The following is a 21,683-nucleotide window of genomic DNA, read 5'->3' as shown; positions in this document are numbered from 1 at the left end:
TGATTTTTTTCTTTAGATTTTTTATTAAACATTCTGCCCGATCAGGATCTGACATTTCAAAAACAAATCCGGACCGGATACGATGTTGACATGGGATATTGGATGTGGCAGTACAAAACTTTCTACATAGCATGATAAGGCATGGTCTGATTTTCATGAGAAGAATTATTTGTTGTAAAGTACCAGTGATATTTAGAGTCCGTCAGATGTGGGTGAAAGGGTTTGCAGTGAATTCACTTAATAGGCTTAATTCTTTAAGCAGGTAAAAACATGTATTGATACAGAAACCAAAACAGTCAGATCTAATTTTAGACTGTGTCTAACGTTTTCTACGATTTTCCACAGGTTCCTTAAGTTACCCAGTGATTTGTCCTGTGCTCATCATTCTCTTAAAAAAGTCTACATTTCATTGTTGTGCACCAAAAAATACCAATTATCAGTCAGAACTCAGACATAAGATAAGATAAGAAAACTTTATATTGATTCGGCATGAGTACAAATAAGCAACACAAGCTCTAAGGAGCTTTTGACCGAATATAAAAACATATAAATAACATAAAAACAGTGCATTTTGACATATAAAACAACCTGTAATACAAAGTTGAATCTCACATACATAGCATGCAATAAAAATAATCAACAAATTTAGAATGAAGTAAAAACATGCTTGACCAGAGCAACCAAAAGCAGCATAAATAATAAAACAGTTTAAGAATTATCTGCAAGCAGAACAGTGACATTCCAAACCGTTCCAGGACTGAACAAGACTTTTAAAATGTGAAAAACTGTTTTCAGTCCTGAAATGGTTTGGAAGACTGTTCCATAAAGTAGCAGCAGCAAATTTGAACGATTTTTTACCGTAACGGGTTGACTTTACCTGTGGAATTTCAAGAATATTTACATACCTGAAAGAATATTTAGATTTTTTGACATTCACCAAATTTTGTAAGCACACAGGAGCGATGTTGTTTATAATTTTAAAAGTTTCTAGAGCCATTGTTCTTATCCGTCTGATCTGCAAGGAAGACACCTTAGCTTTAAGTAAGAGGTCCTCGTAGGAGCTGGTAAAATCCTCATAAACAAAACGGAGTGCTCTTTCCTGCACCTTTTCTAGTTTTTTGGAATTTTTCTCAGTGCAAAAATGCCATGCCAAAGGGCAAAAATTAAAATTACTAAGAATAAAAGTATGAAATATAGTAAGTTTACTAAGTCTATCCAAAAATGAGCCTAAACGTTTTAAAACATTTAATTGCTGTGATGCCTTCCTACAGATTGAGCTGACATGAACATCAAAATTTAGCTGGTAGTCTATTTCAATGCCTAATAATTTTACTGTTTTTTCACATGTGAGGTTCGAATTTTGAATATGTATAGATGGGTTCTTTTCAAAGGTCTTTTTGCCAACAGCCAAAACTTGAAATTTGTCAGGATTTGCTTGCATTTTATTTACCCTGAACCACTCAATAAGTACAAAACTTTCTACATAGCATGATAACAGCATTAAATAAGTCTGAATCTGCTTTTGTCTCATAGAAGTCTAAATTTGTAAGTTTTAAGATTTGTCTCCCTTTAATGCAAGACAAAATATGACTTTAATAAGTCAAATATTGTTAAGCATGATATAATTGACCAGAATCAAAAAGTTGCAAATATCGACTCCTACAAGTCGATAAGTTATCAAAATTTGTAAACTGCAAAATAAAGGCAACAGAAGAATACCGCTGTTCAAAACTCGTAAATCTATGGACAAAAAGCAAAATGGGGTAACAAACTAAAACTGAGGGAAACTCAAGTATTTTTATAAAAAGGTCATGCATCTAAATCAGATAATGACAACATTAAAGACAATGGGCCATTCCAGTTAATTTCTGACAGGTGGGGATGGATGGGGATAATTTATTTTATAGGTATCAGAAAAAAACATTATGAAAAACTACCTATCAGATCTTAAAATTAAGACCTATCAGATGAAGAGTTTATGTTCATATTGGGTGGATGGCCTTATCATGGGAAAAATTGACCTTCAGAATTTTTCACTGCAAGGGTTGTACCCATCAGAATTTTGTATCAATATCCATTCACTGTATTGTGGACAACATTCAATTCAGTCATAAATATAATACCAGATAAGAGTTAGATAATGTTTGATACAAAACTGTCTAGATACCAAAGCAGCACCCCAAAGACCTGACAAAGGCATTTTTGTAACCCCTAAGATGTACAAATGTAATTACTTTTACCTTTCAAACTATTTACTACTGCAAGACCCTTAGAAGTTTTTTGCCTATAATTGTATGTCAGATGAAAAAAACCAAATTTCACCCCCTAAGATGTATAAATTTTACACCCCTCAGAAAGGACCATCCATTCCCCTTTATCAGACATTAACTGGAATGACCCAATGCTTTGTCTTCTAAAGAAAAATATGAATAAGAGTCTAAAAAATCAGAGATAATGTTAATTAACCTTACAATGCAACCACCTGGAACCACACTTAATGAGGTAAAACATCTGTGTTTAGTACATGAGGATGTTCAATTAGATAATTAAATATAGATAGCTCAAGTCCTTGTGAACTCTCAGACAAGTTTTTGCTGTCATAGGTGGTATACTAATAAAAATTGGCCACTAAGTAAAATTAAGTTTTTTCATCAACATAAATAGACCTAAACAAGTCTGTCATTTTGTGCCTTAGATAAGTCTAAAATTGAATTCACATTTTTATAATAAATACATGTTTTGACTTCTTTAAGTCAAAAACAAAAATCGACTTGTTTATGTCTGAGCTCTGACTGTTTATAAATGTCATTTGGCAAGGTTTTTACCTGTATTCGTCATGAAGGTACCCCCATTATCACCCTCGCATATCTAACTTGCATGACCTATTTTGCAACTTACATTTAATTTGCGAAGGTACAATGTAAACACATCTTTAATTTTATCTGAAGACAATTTAATAACCTCATGCCAATTACATGAATTAGTTTTTACAATACGAAGGTATAAAAAAGAAGATGTGGTATAATTGCCAATGAGACGACTCTCCATAAGAGACCATATGACACAGAAATTAACAACTATAAGTCACCAAACAGCCTTCAACAATGAGCAATGCCCATACTGCATAGTAGGCTATAAAAGGCCCCGCAATGACAATGTACATGTAAAACAATTCAAACAAGATAACTAACGTCCTTATTTATGTACAAAAAAATTAACGAGAAACAAATAGGTAACACTTAAACAAACGACAACCACTGAAATACAGGCTCCTGACTTCGGACAGGCACATACATTATTACATACAGGTTTCATAATTTTTCCTTGCATTGTTTTAATACAGTTGTTCCATGAAAAAACGTACATGATTTCCAAAATGACAAAAAGGAAATTTTTCTAATCAACTCATCAGAAAACACCAATGTATCATGTTTATTTTAAAACCATTAAAAATTGAAACATCAGCTCTATATTTTGTATATATGGACCATAATTTGGTATTTAGCCTTTGGTTTCTTTTTTTATCCTTTTTTATAAGTTCTAAAACTTTAACTTTTATTCTGTGGGTTGTGTTGGTGTTAGAATAGTATTAATGGAACAATTGAGTTTTTCAAGAAAAAAATAATACATTTTGATTCACCGTTTACGTGACAGGAAACCACGCAGGAAACCACGCAGGAAACCAATCTTTATTTTCTTTATTTTGCACAATATATTTCAAAAGACATAAATGAACACCATTACTAGTGTTACTTGCTTCATGTTAATATTTAAAATCTATTTTCAATGTTAAATTAAAGTTTTTTTTAAACGCGACAGGAAACCATAAGAAACCGAAAGCATTTTTTTAGTTTTATTTTATTGCAAAATCTGCTTAAAATAATCTGAACAGTATACTTTTTCTTAAAATTCATCTTAAATGTAACAGTATTATAAAACTCCTAAATATGTGCTTGTTTTGAAAACAATTAGTACAATTTATTCAGAAATTTCCATATTTTCTTCATTGATACAGGATACCATAATCGTTGTATCTTGGTGTTTGATCCAAAAAAATGTATTTATATTTGGTTTTGAAATTCCAGTTATATACAATTTCTTCCAAATCATTGGCAATGTACAATTCTTTAAATCCAGTAAAGAAAAAAACTTTTAACTTGTAATTAAAATCTTTAAAATAGGCACCATGTGATATTTGTGACCTGTACACCATCTACATGGTTTCCACATTTTAACCTACTTTAGTGGGCTAAAATCAATAAAGTACTTCCTTTCAAGTCATGCATGGTAAAAGTTTACTTCTCCTTTGACAAGTTTATTGCGTTTCTGAAAAGTGTTTGCAGAACATGAATAAAAAAAAAATAATTAAAAATTGTGACAAAGATACCAACTTTGTACATTCCAAGTGTAACGGTATATTAACATGTATTTTTTATTAAATTATCTTTATTCACCTAAAATATCCAGTAATATTTACTGCTGAAGCAAAATCAATCCAACGAGCATCGGCACAATGATAAGAGACGTAATGTCGATTGAATTTTCCAAGGACCCTTTACATTGTATCTGGAAACGTAGTGTGTTATAACGTCTGTCAAATCTGAAATCGATTTTGTCAAGTCATTGGGCATTTATTTTCACACAAGATCGTATGTAACATTATGCACATAGGAAAAATAATAGACCCCGGCGCAATCTCTTTGAAAATTGTATTTTCATTTTTTAAACAAGACGAAACAAGTCTACAGATTATGTTTGCTAACATCCCGTTGGAAACAAAAAAAATGTTTAGACCTAGTATTTCATATATCCGGCCGTAAGGGCGTGATCACATGTTAGTCACATGTTTCACGTATGACCGGAAATGATTAGAACTTAACGACAAAAACAATTTTAATAAAAAAAGAAAGGAAATAACTGGACTTTTGTTTCGTGTGAAATGTAACGCATAACGATAACGTCATTTTCTAACTTAATTATTACAAGAACAAAATTAGAATGTAAATCATCTCTGATTTACCTGTTTGAACATCTCGCGAGAGTTCATATTTACATATTGTTATAAAGAATTCAATTACAACAAAGCAGATTACATCATCTAAAATTTGCGTTACGAAATTGGAAACCAAAGTAACGCTAGTGTTCTTACACCTGCTACAGAAATACTTATAGTTCTCGGCATTTTCTTCTGACTATTCTTATTGGTCGATGTTCTTTATTATTTGAAAGCAAAAGTTACGAATTTGCCGGTGACGATTATCTATAAATCAGTCAGCGTTATGCACTTCGGAAGCGAAAAGTAACGCGAGAAACGACACAAAAATACGGTCGTATAATCTTTGAAATTTGTTAATTTCAATTTTTGTTCTAGGGAAGAGTAGCATACACGTGTATGTTGATAAAAATAAAGGCATCTTTAGATGTAGTTACAACTTTTCTTGCAGTAATACACATTTTTATCACTTTTCTATCGTTATAGGAAACGAGCCCAATAGCAAATTATGGTCCATATATGTTAATGTTATAAATCATTGTAAATGTATGCATCTTTTGGTGTATTGCTTATTTTTTCAGATCAAGGAAGATAATCGGTGGAATATTAGTTTTCCTAGTATTTCTGTATTTACTTGGCTCTAGAATTCCCAGCATTGGACGAAAATCAGCACCAGTTGACGGTATAAATTATTTTTTATGGCAGAGTTGTTTGTTTAGTATGAACATGATGAATACATTGAGTATGACCATGATGACAAAAAAAAATAGACTGAAAACTTTCTGAATAAATCATCCATACTTTGAGGAGTTTTGAGAGTTTAATCGATTTGGCGTTCAATGAAATACATGTATTACTTAAGTTAACCCTTTCCTCCATAATGACGCCTTTTTGACGCCTGTGTAGTACCCCAGTTGAAATGCTTTGACTACAAACTGTCTGCATCAGACTTAAAAAAAGTTGTATCCAATATGAAAAGGATATTGATGACAATTATCTGACTTGAATTTCATTGATGAAATATTGGTTGTCACAATGCATTAACACTTTAAAACTGATGATTTTTTTTTAACTGAAAAAAATACTATGCGAATCAAGTATATTAAAAAAAAATCCATTGAGGAAAGGGTTAAGCATATTAAGTAACATGAGTAAATGTTAAAAAGAAGATGTGCCTTAATGTGGTATGATTGTCAATAAAACAACTGTCTAAAATAGACCAAATGACACAGAAATTTACAACTATAAGATACTAAATGGTCTTCAACTATGAACAAAGCTTATACAGCATAGTCAGCTATGAAATGCCCTAAAAGTCAAGTCGAAAAATTTGAGAACTTACAATATTTTGCAAATTTTTTTTTACTTTGAATTAATGTTACACAAATAGTGACAGGTGAAAGAAGTTTGAAGACAAGGTCTAACCATTATTAACTGTCTGATATATATTTTTTTCTTTTGCAGAAACAGCTTCATTATGCATTGATGATAATCTAAGGTTTCTAAAAAGTGAAGTAAAAAAATATGATGCTTTTATAAATCACTACCCACTAAAAGCTGGAGAGCAATTCTACCCAGCTTATGTTGGTAGGTTAACATTTAGTAAAATATAAGATTTGTTTAAGAATCATTCTGTTTAAGTCAAACTTAACTGAATTGATAGAGAAGGAGTTTTCAGAATTATAATACATTGAACATGTTGACTAAGTAACAAATACAATGTACTCAAATATGTAAGAATTGTAGTCTGATTTCTGTAAGGGCTATTCCAGAAAAAAAATGTAAGGGGGGGTTGGGGGGTTGGAAGGCACTTTTTGTTAGCACCCGCCACCCAGACAATTGTAATTGAGTATTATAGTGCATTATAGTGTGAAAAGTTGCTCTGATTCCCATCACCCATGTATTATTAATATAATGTGCCTTCCAACCCCCCCCCCCCCCCCCCCTATACATTTTTTTCTGGAATAGCCCTAATCAGAACTAAACATGCTAAATGGCAAAAATGTGATTCACCTTCATCATGTTCATGCAAAGTTTCATTAAGATCCGTCACAATGTTTAGTTGAATTTGAAAATTGTTAGAAAAGCAATTTAGTCTAAAGTGTTCCATTGTAATCATGGTAATGTTGACATAAGATAAAATGTTGAAACATAAATAATATGTTAAATCAGTTCAAATCTTAAGTTTTTTCTCTGCATTTATGTTCTTTCTTTTTGCAAATATTTATCCACAGCTGTTCATTCACTTGGTATGCAGTTGTTTGAGTGTTTGGCTCCTCTCATTTCCATGGAGATTATTTGACCCTGCTCACATATCATGGTCTATTGAAAATGAAAAATATCCTCATTTACATGTATAAGTTTGTGATTTGGTCTGTTTATGGGGAACTACTGTTGGCATGTTAATGGTACAAGATAATATTATGATTATTGCACACTAGTAAATCAATTTCTAAGTATTCTGAAATAACTGATCAGATCAGAATTTATTGACATGACGAGTGAAATGGCTGAACAATGCTTGATTTCAAGGCACTGGATTTGTCTCAATATTGACCGAAAGGCTGAACAGAATTTACGTTTATACACATGATACACATGTATTGTATGATTGGTTTCAATAAATATAGCTGTTGCAGTTTTATTAGTGAAGTCTTTTTTGTTGTTGCCTGTATGTCCATATCAGAAAAACGTTTTTTTTTGTGGCACATTTTAAAATACATAAAAAGATAATGAATCTTTCTTTACAGTCTTGCTTTTAATTTTTAGGAAATGGAAAGGTATCGGTATCCTTAGACAGTGAGAAAGGAATGTACATCAGACTTAACAGGGCTTTGTCATTACCTGTTAAGTATTATCCTATAGTTACTGCACATTTAGATGACTATAGTTCAAAGGGTAAGTGTTTCATAGTAAATTCAACATGAAGCCTTGCTTTCACCAAACAGCAAGCTTTTAAGGGTCCCAAAATGACTGGTATAAAATCTCTCAAACAGGAAAACCAACGTTCTAATCTGTATAAAAAATATGAAGTACTTATAAACCACATCAACAAACAATAACTACTGAACAACAGGTTCCTGACTGAGAACAGGTACAAAAAAGTGCTGTGGGTTTAAACGTATTAACAGGCACTAACATTGATTTTATTTTAAACCTCAAGTTTATATATTAATTTTCAACATTGATCATTTTTATGCCCCACCTACGATAGTAGAGGGGCATTATGTTTTCTGCTCTGTGCGTCCGTCCGACTTCATCCGTCCGTCCGTTCGTTCGTTCGTCTGTCCAGTTTAAGGTTAAAGTTTTTGGTCGAGGTAGTTTTTGATGAAGTTGAAGTCCAATCAACCTGAAACTTAGTATATATATGTTCCTTATGATATGATCTTTCTAATTTTAATGTCAAATTAGAGTTCTGACCCCAATTTCACGGTCCACTGAACATAGAAAATGATAGTGTGAGTTGGGCATCCGTGTACTGGGGACACATTCTTGTTTTAAATCTTTATGCAATATTATGAAACTTGGCCACTGTTGTGAATGTGCTTTTATTTCTGATTTTTCAATTACAGATGCAACAGTGTTAAATATACATCATGGAATAGCAGAAAAGATACAGTGTTTTGAAGTTGTAAGTTTGAATTTATAAATTTTATACACTAATTGTATTGAATTTTCTCAAATATATTATTATGAGATTTAGTTAATCTGATGCTTTAATGCAAAGTAAAAAATAAAGATGATGGTGAATATTCAAGAGACAATAGTATAGGAATAATAAATTTGACAAGATTTTTTTTATCAATTACTGTTATACATATAGAACTGTCAATAATAGTAACCATGGTAACCAAAAAAAACTTATTGTGGATTGATAAAAAATGATACTTTCTGAGATTTTATTTTGTGTTTTTTCCAAAGTCTGCCTACACACCTATGAGGGGGAGGACAGGGGGTACCCTTCTCCCTTCTCCCACCCCTCTTCTCCTTTCTCCTACCCCCGTTCTCCTTTCTCCCATTAGAATAAAACATCTCCTTTTGAGATATTTTTTCTTGAAATAGATCATTTTTTAAAAGGAGAGATATTTTATTTTTTCTCCTTTCTCCAACTTTTTCTCCTTTCTCCCAGCCTTCCTCTCCTTTCTCCTACCCCCTTTCTCCTTTCTCCCACCCCCTTTCTCCTTTCTCCTACCCCCTTTCTCCATGTCTCCGTTACCCCTGTCCTCCACCTTATCTATAGAAAATGTGTACTTCTTTGAACATTGAAATTCATGGTTCAACTTCACCTACAGAATCCATGGAATTGTTATTACAGGAATTATGCATACACAGTAATCACCATGCCTACATTTAAAGACACGCAACCTTGTGTCAATCCTCATCTGCAAAAATGTCAATACCAAAAAACACTGGTTGTACTGTAGATTTAGACATGAATGTATTAGGGGGGAAAAGTGAATGATTGTACTAATTTTTTTTTCCAGGACAAAGGATGGAGGAGTAATTGTCTTACAGTAGAATCCTTGGTTTATGCCAGTAGGACTAGACCTTCTATATTAGTACAAGATATCAAAATCAGAAATCCTAGTGTAAGTTCAAAACACAAGAGATACTTTTCTTACTTATATTATATAATGAAGAAAACATTGAAATGAATTAAAAGAGATATTTGGACTAAATATTGTGAGTATCCAGTTTGTTTGAAAAAAAATAACAACATTCTGAATTAAAAACGTATACGACCTTTTTCAGTATTATAACAAAGTAGCTTAATGTCTTTCTATTTTTACAAAAGGTACAAAAATTGTATTGGAATCATATGTTACACAGACTACAGCAGTTATAGTAATTTTAAAACAAAATTGAAACATGGAATTGTGCATTTCTTAACCTTATAAAATTTATTAATCGTCATGTATTTAAATTGTAACAAAAGATAGTTCTAAATATCAATTATTTTGAAAGGCAGTATTTTTTAATCTTCACATCCTACTTAAATGGGAGATAATCCATCATCAAGAATGTCTTCCTCATGTTCTTTCTTGAATTTATGGATGACATTTTCTGGTAACCTTTCACAAATAGAAAAGAATTTATTTCTAGGGAAAGTTATCAATGATTGAAGTGATACTAATCCTACTCTACTGTTATTATTAAAAATAATTGAACTTCTTAAAGTCTTTCAGATTTTCTTGTACCATAAAATTGCTGACTCAGGTCTTTTGGTTTTTAATGGAGCATACATTTGACAAAAACTACCTGACTTTATTGTCCAATGAAATGATAGAAATGAGTCATCAAATACAAAATCCTTGATTCTCTACTACAGTATCAATCACAGTTGTAGGAAAAGTCTAATATATCATTTTAAAACACGAACTTTACTTTTTTTGTAGAAAAACTCAGTGGTAGTAAATTTAGACCAAATTGGTCAGACACAGTTGAAGGATGCCAAAGTTAGTAAAGCAAGGTAATCATACATGAAATTTGTTATATGTTATCTATAAACAGCTGATCTAGATGGCTAGTGATCAGTCACACACATTATTGATCAAGAAGAACCAATAATATATTGTTGATTCATAAAAAGTAAAATCACAAAAATACTGAACTCAGAGGAAAATCAAACCATGGCAAAATTTCATTGATGGTACCAATTTTCATGGATGAAGGAAAAATTGTAATGAAGATTATTGATCTTTTTGTTTTACAAAAGTTTGCAGCATACAAGTTCAAGGAAGAGTTTTTTTCTTAAAACTGAACTCCGCTGAGTACAAAATATCTGTCTGAAAAATCATGTTCTTTGATTGGTTGATTTTTCAGTCTGAGTATGATCATTTTTAACTTGTCAATGAAACTTTATGACCGCAAGGCCTGTTATGCACATCGAGGCAACACCTATAACCACAAAATCCCATTATGTTTTTTTTGAATTTTCACATGTATAGTTTGGAAAAGGAAATGTATTATATTTTCTTTAATAGTTGAAGCAGCTCTCTAATGTCAAGAGAGTTACCCTCTTATCATATCATGCATTTCAATCTTTTTACTCTTTTTTTCGGTCTATATTTTTCTTATATCTATTTTATATTCAACTCATAAGATAGAATTTGTTGTACTTTAAATTGATAGCAATTCAATTAATTAATTAACTGCCGCCATCATTAATGTGTAACTTGAAATCAAAAATATTTGTCTTTGCAGTACTACAGATGCTACAGGAATGTCTGTGGAGTATACCTCAACTCAGGGAGTCATCCTAATACCAGATTCAAAGTACAAAGTACATATAGCCATCGCAACAGTTAAAATTGGTCCTTCTGTAGCCATCAAAGCTGGAAAGTAAGAAAACTTATGTTCGAAAATTACAAAAAATAATATTACAACTGCTTGTATAAGCGGAAGTTTAAATGATCTTCAAGCTTACTGACTCGATAGTTATGTATCTTTTTGCAATCTAATATGAATATTTTTTCTGTCAGAAGAAAATAGGGATTCCTAAACCATTGCAGTCAACTGTAAATATTATTTCCAGTCAGTGATTTTAAGATTATATAAACTAGAAGATGTAGCTTGGATAGACTACACTTGTTTGTACAGGTTGCTAATAATGTTGACCAATGACATATTACAATGCTGCTACTTTATTTAAAAATAGACACTTTTATATTGAGACATGATAACTTTAAAACAGAATGCCAGGTTCAAATTTTGCTCTTACTAAAAGGGCTATAATAAAAAAAAATATACTCTTCTGGCTGAACTCCATATACTAAATCTTGACATATTGTTGTATTTCTTTTGTTTCTTATTTGAATATCAGACCTGCATAACATATCATGAATATTAATCCAGTACTGAAACAATAAATCTGTGATGTTGATAATGTATACAATTCAAAGAAATATTGCTCTTAGAAAAAAATTGCAGTTTTGTCAAAAAAGAATTAATAACCCAAACTAAAGGAGAAAAATTATGCTTATTTAAAACTTTTTGTGAATTTTAATAGACTTGTCAAAAATATTTTTCATAGACTTGTCACAAATAATTTTAATAGACTTGTCACAAATTATTTTAATAGACTTGTCACAAATTATTTTGATAGACTTGTCACAAATAATTTTAATAGACTTGTCCCAAATTTTTTAATTACAATACTTTAATGACAATATTTCAGATCTGTACGATTCCATGTTGTAACAGCAGTTAACTATACACAAGCTGTAGATCTAAAGTCTAAAGCACCAGAACACTTACAGAGGAGTGTAGATCAGGTACACGATTATTTTATATACAGTTACTGTCAAACCTGAAATAAAGGTCACCATTATCAAGCAAAAACTTAACTTGTCAGGCCACCCTCTTCTCATCCCACTGTTATAATTCCTATATAAAACTTTGAACATCAATTTAATGTTCACCTCTGACAGTAAGTTCTTTGTGTTCCTGAGGGTGACATTTATATTCAGATTTTACTGTACATATATTATTCATCCCAGTATTTATAAATCAACAAGTTGATATCAGATTCTTCATATTTATTTTTCTAAATTAAAACGTAGTAAATGAAAATATTACTTTATATATAAATTTCATTCATTCATAGCCTCTCCCTGATTTACCATAATCAGGGGTGCTCAAAACCAATATTTGAAAATAGGATATGTAAATATGCTGAAAAGTACAGAGCTATTTGACCAAAAGGAACATTAAAAGAATGGTCAAATTCATCTATGGTCATCTTTGCCAGAGGGATATTAACATTAGTTTCTTGAATGCTTATATTCAAATGCTGTAAAGCTAATAAAACATCAGTATTATGTTTCAATGCATACACCATCATATTAACTTACTTGACATCCAGCTTTTGAATATTATTTTAGCTCTTGGAGTCTGTTATGAAGATAGATTATGCATCACTTAGAGAAGAGCATATTAAAGTTTGGAGAGATGTAAGTTGAAATTTAAGATAATAATAAGTTATATAAGTTTTTGAATCTTTTCAAAATGAAAAAATATTTTTTTGTTGAAACGCATAAATGAAAACTTAAACAGAATTTAATGTCCTGAATAAAAAGTGAAATGGTAGTAAAAGACAATGAGAACGTAACCCTATGACACAAAAAAGAAGTCAATGCATCTTTTAACAATAAACAACTATAGGACAGTACAAAAACCCAACAACAAACAAAAGAAAACACCACTGAATACTTGTAAACTGTATATTGCCTTTTTCTTGCCTTGAAAATGCAAGAAAGAATTGGGTATGCTGTTTTTGGCTGCAGTGTCAACAATTTGTTCAACATGTTCAAGTTTTATTTAGGTTAGTCTAAAAAAATTATTTAGGTTATAAAATAAATTATTTTGTCAAAAACTTTAAAAAAAAAACTGAAATAAACAAACTTTCAATTGGTTATCTAAAATTGAATAAAATACTATGTATGTTCCAGTATTGTAGCATTCTCAATTAATTACCTTTGCTAACAATCACACAAGACCGAACATGTGTATTTTGCATTAAATAGAATTCAACCTCATACATGTGTCCTATGATTTCATTGTGTTCCATTTGCCTGTTTTTTTCAGTCACATGTTCTTGTGTTGGGAGTCACAGTTCTGTACAATTTTCAATTTCATTTAAGATATGGAAAAGTGGATTTGGTATCAGTAACTCCAAGGCAGCTGGTTCTCTGAATGGCGATAAAATCAACACTACAATATACTATGTTCTAAGTAATATACAGGCTCCATTACATGAGCTGAGTACGACAGTTGAGGAAAAGTCAAAGATCCAGAAAACTTTACATTATCCAGATAGATGTTATGGAGGTCACACATTATTGTAAGTTTTAAACACTTTACATTTTTGAGATGCCACAAATTTTAAAGCTCTAATATTACTTTGAAAAGTCTCATTATTCAGGTAGCTATGATTCAAGCACCTTATAAGTTCTAATGTTAGTTCTGGTGTATTGATTGTAGTTTTCTTTCACTATTTTTTATTTTTACAAGTTACTCTACTGATAAAGTGACAAACTAATTTTTAGCTCACCTGGCCCGAAGGGCCAAGTGAGCTTTTCTCATCACTTGGCGTCCGTCGTCTGTCGTCGTCTGGCGTCGTTAACTTTTACAAAAATCTTCTCCTCTGAAACTACTGGGCCAAATTTAACCAAACTTGGCCATAATCATCATTGGGGTATCTAGTTTTAAAAATGTGTCCGGTGACCCGGCCAACCAACCAAGATGGCCGCCATGGCTAAAAATAGAACATAGGGTAAAATGCAGTTTTTGGCTTATAACTCAAAAACCAAAGCATTTAGAGCAAATCTGACATGGGGTAATATTGTTCATCAGGTCAAGATCTATCTGCCCTGAAATTTTCAGATGAATCAGACATTCCGTTGTTGGGTTGCTGCCCCTGAATTTGTAATTTTGAGGAAATTTTGCTGTTTTTTTGTTATTATCTTGAATATTATTATAGATAGAGATAAACTGTAAACAGCAATAATGTACAGCAAAGTAAGAACTAAAAATAAGTCAGTATGACCAAAATAATCAATTGACCCCCTAAGGAGTTATTGCCCTTCATAGTCAATTTTTAACAATTTTCTTAAAATTTGAAGATTTTCAATAACATTTTCCACAGAAAGTACTGTTATAGATAAAGATAATTGTAAGCAGCAACAATGTTTAGTAAAGTAAGATCTACAAACACATCACCATCATCAAAACACAATTTTGTCATGAATCCATTTGTGTCCATTGTTTAATATTCACATAGACCAAGGTGAGCGACACAGGCTCTTTAGAGCCTCTAGTTATTTTTTGTTATATTTTCTTTATGAAATAATATGAGGCATAAGTTTTTACTTGAAATAACTCTTCATCCTCTTTTATTCCAATTTTTGGGGTATAGTTTTATGACTTTAACCTTTTTTTTTCTGACTTAAAACAATCCATATCTGTATATTATAGGTTTTATTCTGAAACATTATGGTCAGAGATAAAAGATGAGGAAGACATTGCTGATGTTACCTCAACATGGATGATCACACTAGAGAAGAAAGGATGTAGTATTATAGTTAGAGCAGGTACATTTATAATTTATTTTATCCTGTTTGGTAGCATCTTTTAAGGAAAGACCTTTGAATAATATACAACACCAGGGTTGTGTTCAATTATTGACAATATCGACTACATAGGGCTACGTAGATTATTGAACGTGTAGCTAGCCTATCTGCTACATAGATATTGATAGCAGCTAGGCTCGTTCAGTAGACAAAAATCTAGGTAGCACTACATAGCCACTACTATATTGAAAGCAGCTAGGCTAGCTACTCGTTCAGTAGACAAAGATCTAGGTAGCACTACATAGCCATTACTATATTGAAAGCAGCTAGGCTTGCTACTCGTTCAGTAGACAAAAATCTAGGTAGCACTACATAGCCATTACTATATTGAAAGCAGCTAGGCTAGCTACTCGTTCAGTAGACAAAAATCTAGGTAGCACTACATAGCCATTACTATATTGAAAGCAGCTAGGCTTGCTACTCGTTCAGTAGACAAAGATCTAGGTAGCACTACATAGCCACTACTATATTGAAAGCAGCTAGGCTTGCTACTCGTTCAGTAGACAAAAATCTAGGTAGCACTACATAGCCATTACTATATTGAAAGCAGCTAGGCTAGCTACTCGTTCAGTAGACAAAAGTCTAGGTAGCACTACATAGCCATTACTATATTGAAAGCAGCTAGGCTTGCTACTCGTTCAGTAGACAAAGATCTAGGTAGCACTACATAGCCATTACTATATTGAAAGCAGCTAGGCTTGCTACTCGTTCAGTAGACAAAAATCTAGGTAGCACTACATAGCCACTACGATATTGAAAGCAACCCAAAACAATCCTTGTTTTTGTCTGAGGTATAAAGAAGTAAAGTGTTGTCTTCTACAAAAAATTAAGATAAACGGAATACAGAAATCTGATAACAGTTAACTCCTGATAGATTTAGTTATGAGCATACCTATAATAATTTTATTATTCTTTAGAGTGTATCTTTTGATGTTAGTGACCTTGTCTTCAGTTTATTTGTACCGTATATAACTTGCACTGAAATATTTTTCACAATTCCAAAGTTTGCTGGTGATAAAAACTTCTTAATCAGCATGATCATATGACATGTATGACCTCCTTTATGTTTGAAGATTGTTTAGAAGAGAATAAAAGTACACACAAAGCACTTTTTTTATTTTGGCTCAGTATGATAATTTAGTAACTTCAAGTATGTTGATAAGAATTTCTCCAATTTGTTTTTAAGTAAATAAAGGATGACCTAGATTTATTTGTGTTATATATTCTATAAATTGACGATTTGGGTATTCTTATAGTAACTTAATGACCCAATTAACTGTGTGCAAAAAAGGGAACAGGACTGCTCATATTTGGTTCTTTCAAATCTTGTTATTATTGATATGTTATCCGTTATACAAGGACAATGATACTGAGTGCATGGCATTTATGCAATTTAAAAAAAATCACTATCATATTTTTTTACAAAATATGAAACTTTATGAGTAAAGGAAATGTGGGGTATATACCCATGAGGCAGAAACACAATGACAAAAAAAAATCAAAGGATTAGAAACGTAAAAATTCAAGGTTAGCAATATAACAAAAGACTAAAGCTGTCCATTTAAATTTTCTGCTAGGTGCTGAAGGAGTATTACAAGCCATATTACTTAGTCTTGGTGGTTTAAGATTTGACGACAACCATTTGGAGATGTCGATGGAACCAAAGGACCTCCATAGAGACTTATTATTCCATAGACTTAACTATGGCAACAATACACATGTTAACATATCAGTGATAGTAGATTTAGACAATAAAGCTGTCATACGTGTGTCATTAGATAGAAATGATCGGCCATACTATGCCTGTGATGCTGGGTGTATAGATGCACCTATTGCCTTAAGGTATAATATGGAATGTATAATTGAATTTAATATGAGCTGCTTCAGATAGAAATCGGCCTTATCTAGTGCACAGATACATCAACCAGTACAAGTGTTTGATTGATTTTGGAATATTCAAATTCGAAATAAAAGATTATTTTGGTCTGTTCTGTAAGGTTCTTATATCAACTTATGAAATAATGATAGACTGCATAGATATTTTTCATCCTGACATAAGTTAAAAGATGTTCTTATATACATTTGCATATTAAAGGTTGATGTCTATCTGATGCAGCATAGCTAGGAACATGATGAAAAATGCACATATTTTCGAAATTTGAGAGTGTTTCAATATTTTTTCTGTATTCATTATAATTCTTACCATTAAAAAACAATAAATGCTATATAATCCTTAGGAAAGTATTTTAATTATTTAGGATAAAAATCTGTATGCTATTAAATTATTGGGGAAAGACAAAAGTTAACACACAAATTTTGGGGGGGAAGAATTGTAGAAAAGTTGGACAGGGGTTTAAAAATCGTAAGACACCATGGAAAAAAAGTCACAAGTGATAATCATATCAAATGTTCACAGGCAAAATTCTATTGTATGCCAATTTCTCAGTTGTCAACTTCACTAAAACTTGTTATGTCGTAAATGTAAATTGTTTTTTCTACACAATGGTGTATAACACGCCTACTTTTGTTGTCAGAATGATATGTAGCAGGCCTACCGAAGTATGTCAATATTAATTATTTCGATATATTAAGGTACATGAATATAGGATTTTTTTTTCTGAGACCAGTGCCTGTCCAAATATTTGCTTTATTTTGTCAGTAAAGAGGTTGTACAGTTTCCTGTAAAGAGGACAGAACCATTGACTTCCATTTTGTATATAACAGCTGATAAACAGCACATGGAGGAACTCAAACACACAATACATGTCAAGGAGATAAAAGAAGGTAATCATTTATATTACATGGATACAATATGATTTTAGGTATACTTCAATTGAAAAAAGGATACAAAAAGACAAATGTCAACATACCAGTAGTCAAGTTTCTTAACAATTTGTCAAGGTGTTACTGTGTAAATTGATCTGATATGAATATATTATAGATAGAAGTGCTTGCTTCTTGTGGCTTTTTAAAATATGAAGTTCTTTACACCAATTTACTGTCTAAGATAAATTTTCATGTTTTTTTTTCAGCTCCAGCACATGAACACCATGTCATTGCGTTACACAAACATGGGCACCATTTTGGAGGACTTCCAACTATATTTTGGGCTTCTTTAGCATTCCTTATAATTATATTCCATTTGTTTTTATTTAAACTGATATATAATGAATACTGCCAAGGACAGGATAGATATGGTCGGACTAGATATAGTGTGTGATTGAATGTTTCCATGGTAACCATGTTGTGATGGTAATCTTCCAATGGCAGCTAGCTATATATAGAGACAGGTGTTACAATATTTAAAAACATGATACCAGTCCAGAAAGGCAACCAGATAAATGTTAGAATCTTTCAAGTGCCTACGAGGAGAATTTGTGTGATCAAAAAATTAATTTGTGAAAATGTCTATATTATTGAAATGCATTTATCTTTGGTAAGATTTAGTGTAGAAATTCAAAGTTCCCAAAGGCGGTGAATGGTTCAATATGATTTGGACCATTGGATGATTATAACAAACTGGTAAAAACAAATTTCAATTGACAATCATGAATAAACTTACTAAAATTTCCTCAAATCTATTGTCAAGATTATTACTGATTCAACATTAGTATTGTACAGGTTTAAACTGTAAGAATGGCATCCTTTATTAGCACTGGGAATTTGAATTCTGCAATTTTGTAAAAATCACTTCAACAGAAAATAGAATAGGTATCACTGAATTATTGAGTTACAAAGCCCACACCATGTACAAGAAAAAATTATGTAATAATTGTATGACATTTCTGGTTTGACACAAGCAGAAAGTTATCTTGAGAAATCTAATATTAGATTGAAAATCCTCCTAATTTTTATTTAACTACTTTTATATCAGTAAATGATATTAAAATTTTGAATAGAAGCTAAAATGAAACACTTGTGTTGACATTTGATGATGTCACACACTGTTCGGGGAAAAGATAACAGTCCACAGCAACACTTCACATGTTCCTGTGATAAGATGATATGCTACATAACACCTTTAGAATTAATTGAATTAGCAGTTGAGTAAATGTATGCTTAAATTGGAATTGAAATGTTTTATCAAGCTCTGATGCATAGGTATTTTATGTTCACATTTATTTGACAACAATCTTTAATAAATTGAGATCATTGTTTTAAACATATCATACTTATCTCTTTCCTTGATATCTCTTGACCTGAAGTTGTCATGTGTGATTAGTGGAACCTGTATGGATGCATTCAACTGCAGAGACAAATGTTATCAACTGTTCTCACAAGTCCACTTTTTTATTAAATAGAAATCCAAAATATCCTTCTTTGTCTACTGCGTGTACATACAATAACATGTACATTCAATAACATGTATATGTAGACAAATTGTATTCTTCAGGTTTGACAATTAATTAGTACTACAAATGTATTCAGGAGAGAATTAAACCAATATATGTATTTTCACATGTTTCATGTAATTATGCAATAATGAATGTATTTACAATGGTATACTTTTGTGGGATAACTTGTTTGTTAAGTATGTTATTGAAGTGGATACATTTTGTTTATTTATTAATATGCCAGTTGGTAAATGTAGCTTATGTGTGGAGACTGTGCTTAGCATAGTTAAACAATAATGTATGGTACATGTATAGGATTATTATTAAGTTCAAAATGAATGTAATATATACCAGTTAGTAATGTAGTTTACCCTTGTATGCTTGTAGATTCTCATAAGCAGGAATCTAACAAGAATATTTCCTATTTTATTATAATTATGTTCAAAATGAAAAAGCATGTTTTGTGTAAATGGGAGTAGTGTATGAAATGTAAGGAGTTCAAATGCATGTAATATAATGGCAATAGTTGAATGCAAAGTAAGCAGTCCTTTTCGACCCCTGTAACTTTCTTCTGACATTTTTTTGCAGCTGAGAATTCCTAAAGCACACTGACCTTTTTGTTTTATTGATTTAGTTTAAAGTCTTCTGTAGTATGTGTGTGACCTTGATAAAACTTTTAAAAAAGATGTTAACCGATTACATTATTTTTTTCTCCAGGTCATCAAATTATATAATTGGTGTATTTTGGACATCCTATACCAAAACTTAAACTTTATAGTATTTGGAGATGTTCGGCAACACATTTCTGGCTTTGAAAACACATATTTTTAAACACAAATTTATCTTTTTATTCAACACTCATGACAGTATCAATCACCAATTCCAGATACATATTTCTTGTTATAAAATGACCTACTGTAAGTAAGTTATCAGATGCAATTGATAAACAGCAACATCATATTCTTTAAGTCTACAAGGTCACAGAGTTTTAAGAAATGAAATAAAGATTTTATTGAGATCTGTCATATTTTGATTCATAGATAGCTTGTCTCATTGACAATTCTCCCAAATCTTCTTATATATTTATTTGAAGAGTAAAGATATATTACATTTTTATTATCAGTTTGTTTTCAGAAGGTTGAAGGACCTGCATATAATTTGTGTATGTACGAGGTTGCAAAAAATAAGTGTGAAATTACTTTTATTTTATAGTGCTATGTTATATCCAAATGTATGAGTTGTATAAGCCTATTGAATGAGGGATCTACTGATTCTATTTATGCTATGTATGAATTATTATTGTTCATGGGATTTGATATGTTTGTTATAAAGGATTAAAAATGTCCATCCATTGATTTGTTATACAAATATTTAGGGCCATTTTTAAGTCTAACTTGCTCTACTCCTGTGAGGCTATTGTTTTTACTACATCTTATAGGACCCAATTCCTTTGTTAATAAAGGAAGACAAATACATCAACATTTATAAATTATTTATAAATCAATTTTATGACCAATTCTCATATCTGTTGAAACAAAGGATGTGTGGCATATACATCAAAAAGACAACAAAAACCCATAACATTAAGAATTCGAAAAAGACTTCTACATACAGAATGGAACATTAAACAGATGGTTTTCTTATATGCAATACTCTGAATCCCCCAGACCCTAACCAAGCTGTGATTGAATTAGATGTAAACTTTTGAAATTGAATCTCCACACCAAATGCACTAATTGAATTAAAAATTATAATGTTACATATAACAAACTATGATGAGGTTCCTGACTTAGGACAGGCACATACACTTAGGGCGGGATAAAACCATTTTTTTTTTAAATCTTTATATTATTTAAGTGTTGAAAAAACCTAATTGTCTTGCCTGTGCCAATACTGCAGAATATGAGATATAGGAACGTTGGTCTGCTGCATTTATGACAACTGTGTAAACTGTTTGTATAAAGCCAAATCGTTCAATAAGGAGATGATCCAGATATATCTCATTATTACATTGATTGCCATGAATTATTAGATCACCTGGCCTAAAAGGCCATGTGAGCTTTTCTCATCACTTGGCGTCCGTCGTCGTCGTCGTTGTCGTCGTCGTCGTCTGTCGTCGTTTACAATTTTTCAAACATCTTCTCCTCTGAAACTACTGAATGGATTTGAATGAAACTTAGCATGATTGTTCCTTAGATTATCCTGCACAAAGTGTGTGCTTCGATT

At 31.5% G+C, this 21,683-nt stretch overlaps 1 protein-coding gene across 1 annotated transcript; it reads left to right on the top strand.

The window, feature by feature from the left end:
- The first annotated feature begins 62 nt into the window (after positions 1 to 62).
- On the top strand, positions 63 to 20,806 carry LOC139481554 (uncharacterized protein KIAA2013 homolog). The gene is made up of 15 exons (XM_071264972.1): positions 63 to 262; positions 5,575 to 5,675; positions 6,458 to 6,580; positions 7,763 to 7,891; positions 8,566 to 8,624; positions 9,478 to 9,582; positions 10,390 to 10,463; positions 11,198 to 11,335; positions 12,171 to 12,267; positions 12,877 to 12,945; positions 13,636 to 13,835; positions 14,969 to 15,084; positions 16,701 to 16,965; positions 17,783 to 17,907; positions 18,156 to 20,806. The coding sequence occupies exons 1-15, from the start codon at positions 132 to 134 to the stop codon at positions 18,341 to 18,343; spliced, it is 1,920 nt and encodes a 639-aa protein (XP_071121073.1). The 5' UTR covers positions 63 to 131; the 3' UTR covers positions 18,344 to 20,806.
- Positions 20,807 to 21,683: the final 877 nt, after the last annotated feature.

Source organism: Mytilus edulis, chromosome 7 (genome assembly GCF_963676685.1).
Source record: "Mytilus edulis chromosome 7, xbMytEdul2.2, whole genome shotgun sequence".
NCBI classification, from domain to species: Eukaryota; Metazoa; Mollusca; class Bivalvia; order Mytilida; family Mytilidae; genus Mytilus; species Mytilus edulis.
Note: the sequence above shows the minus strand (reverse complement) of the source record. Positions and strands in the feature narration are given on the sequence as shown.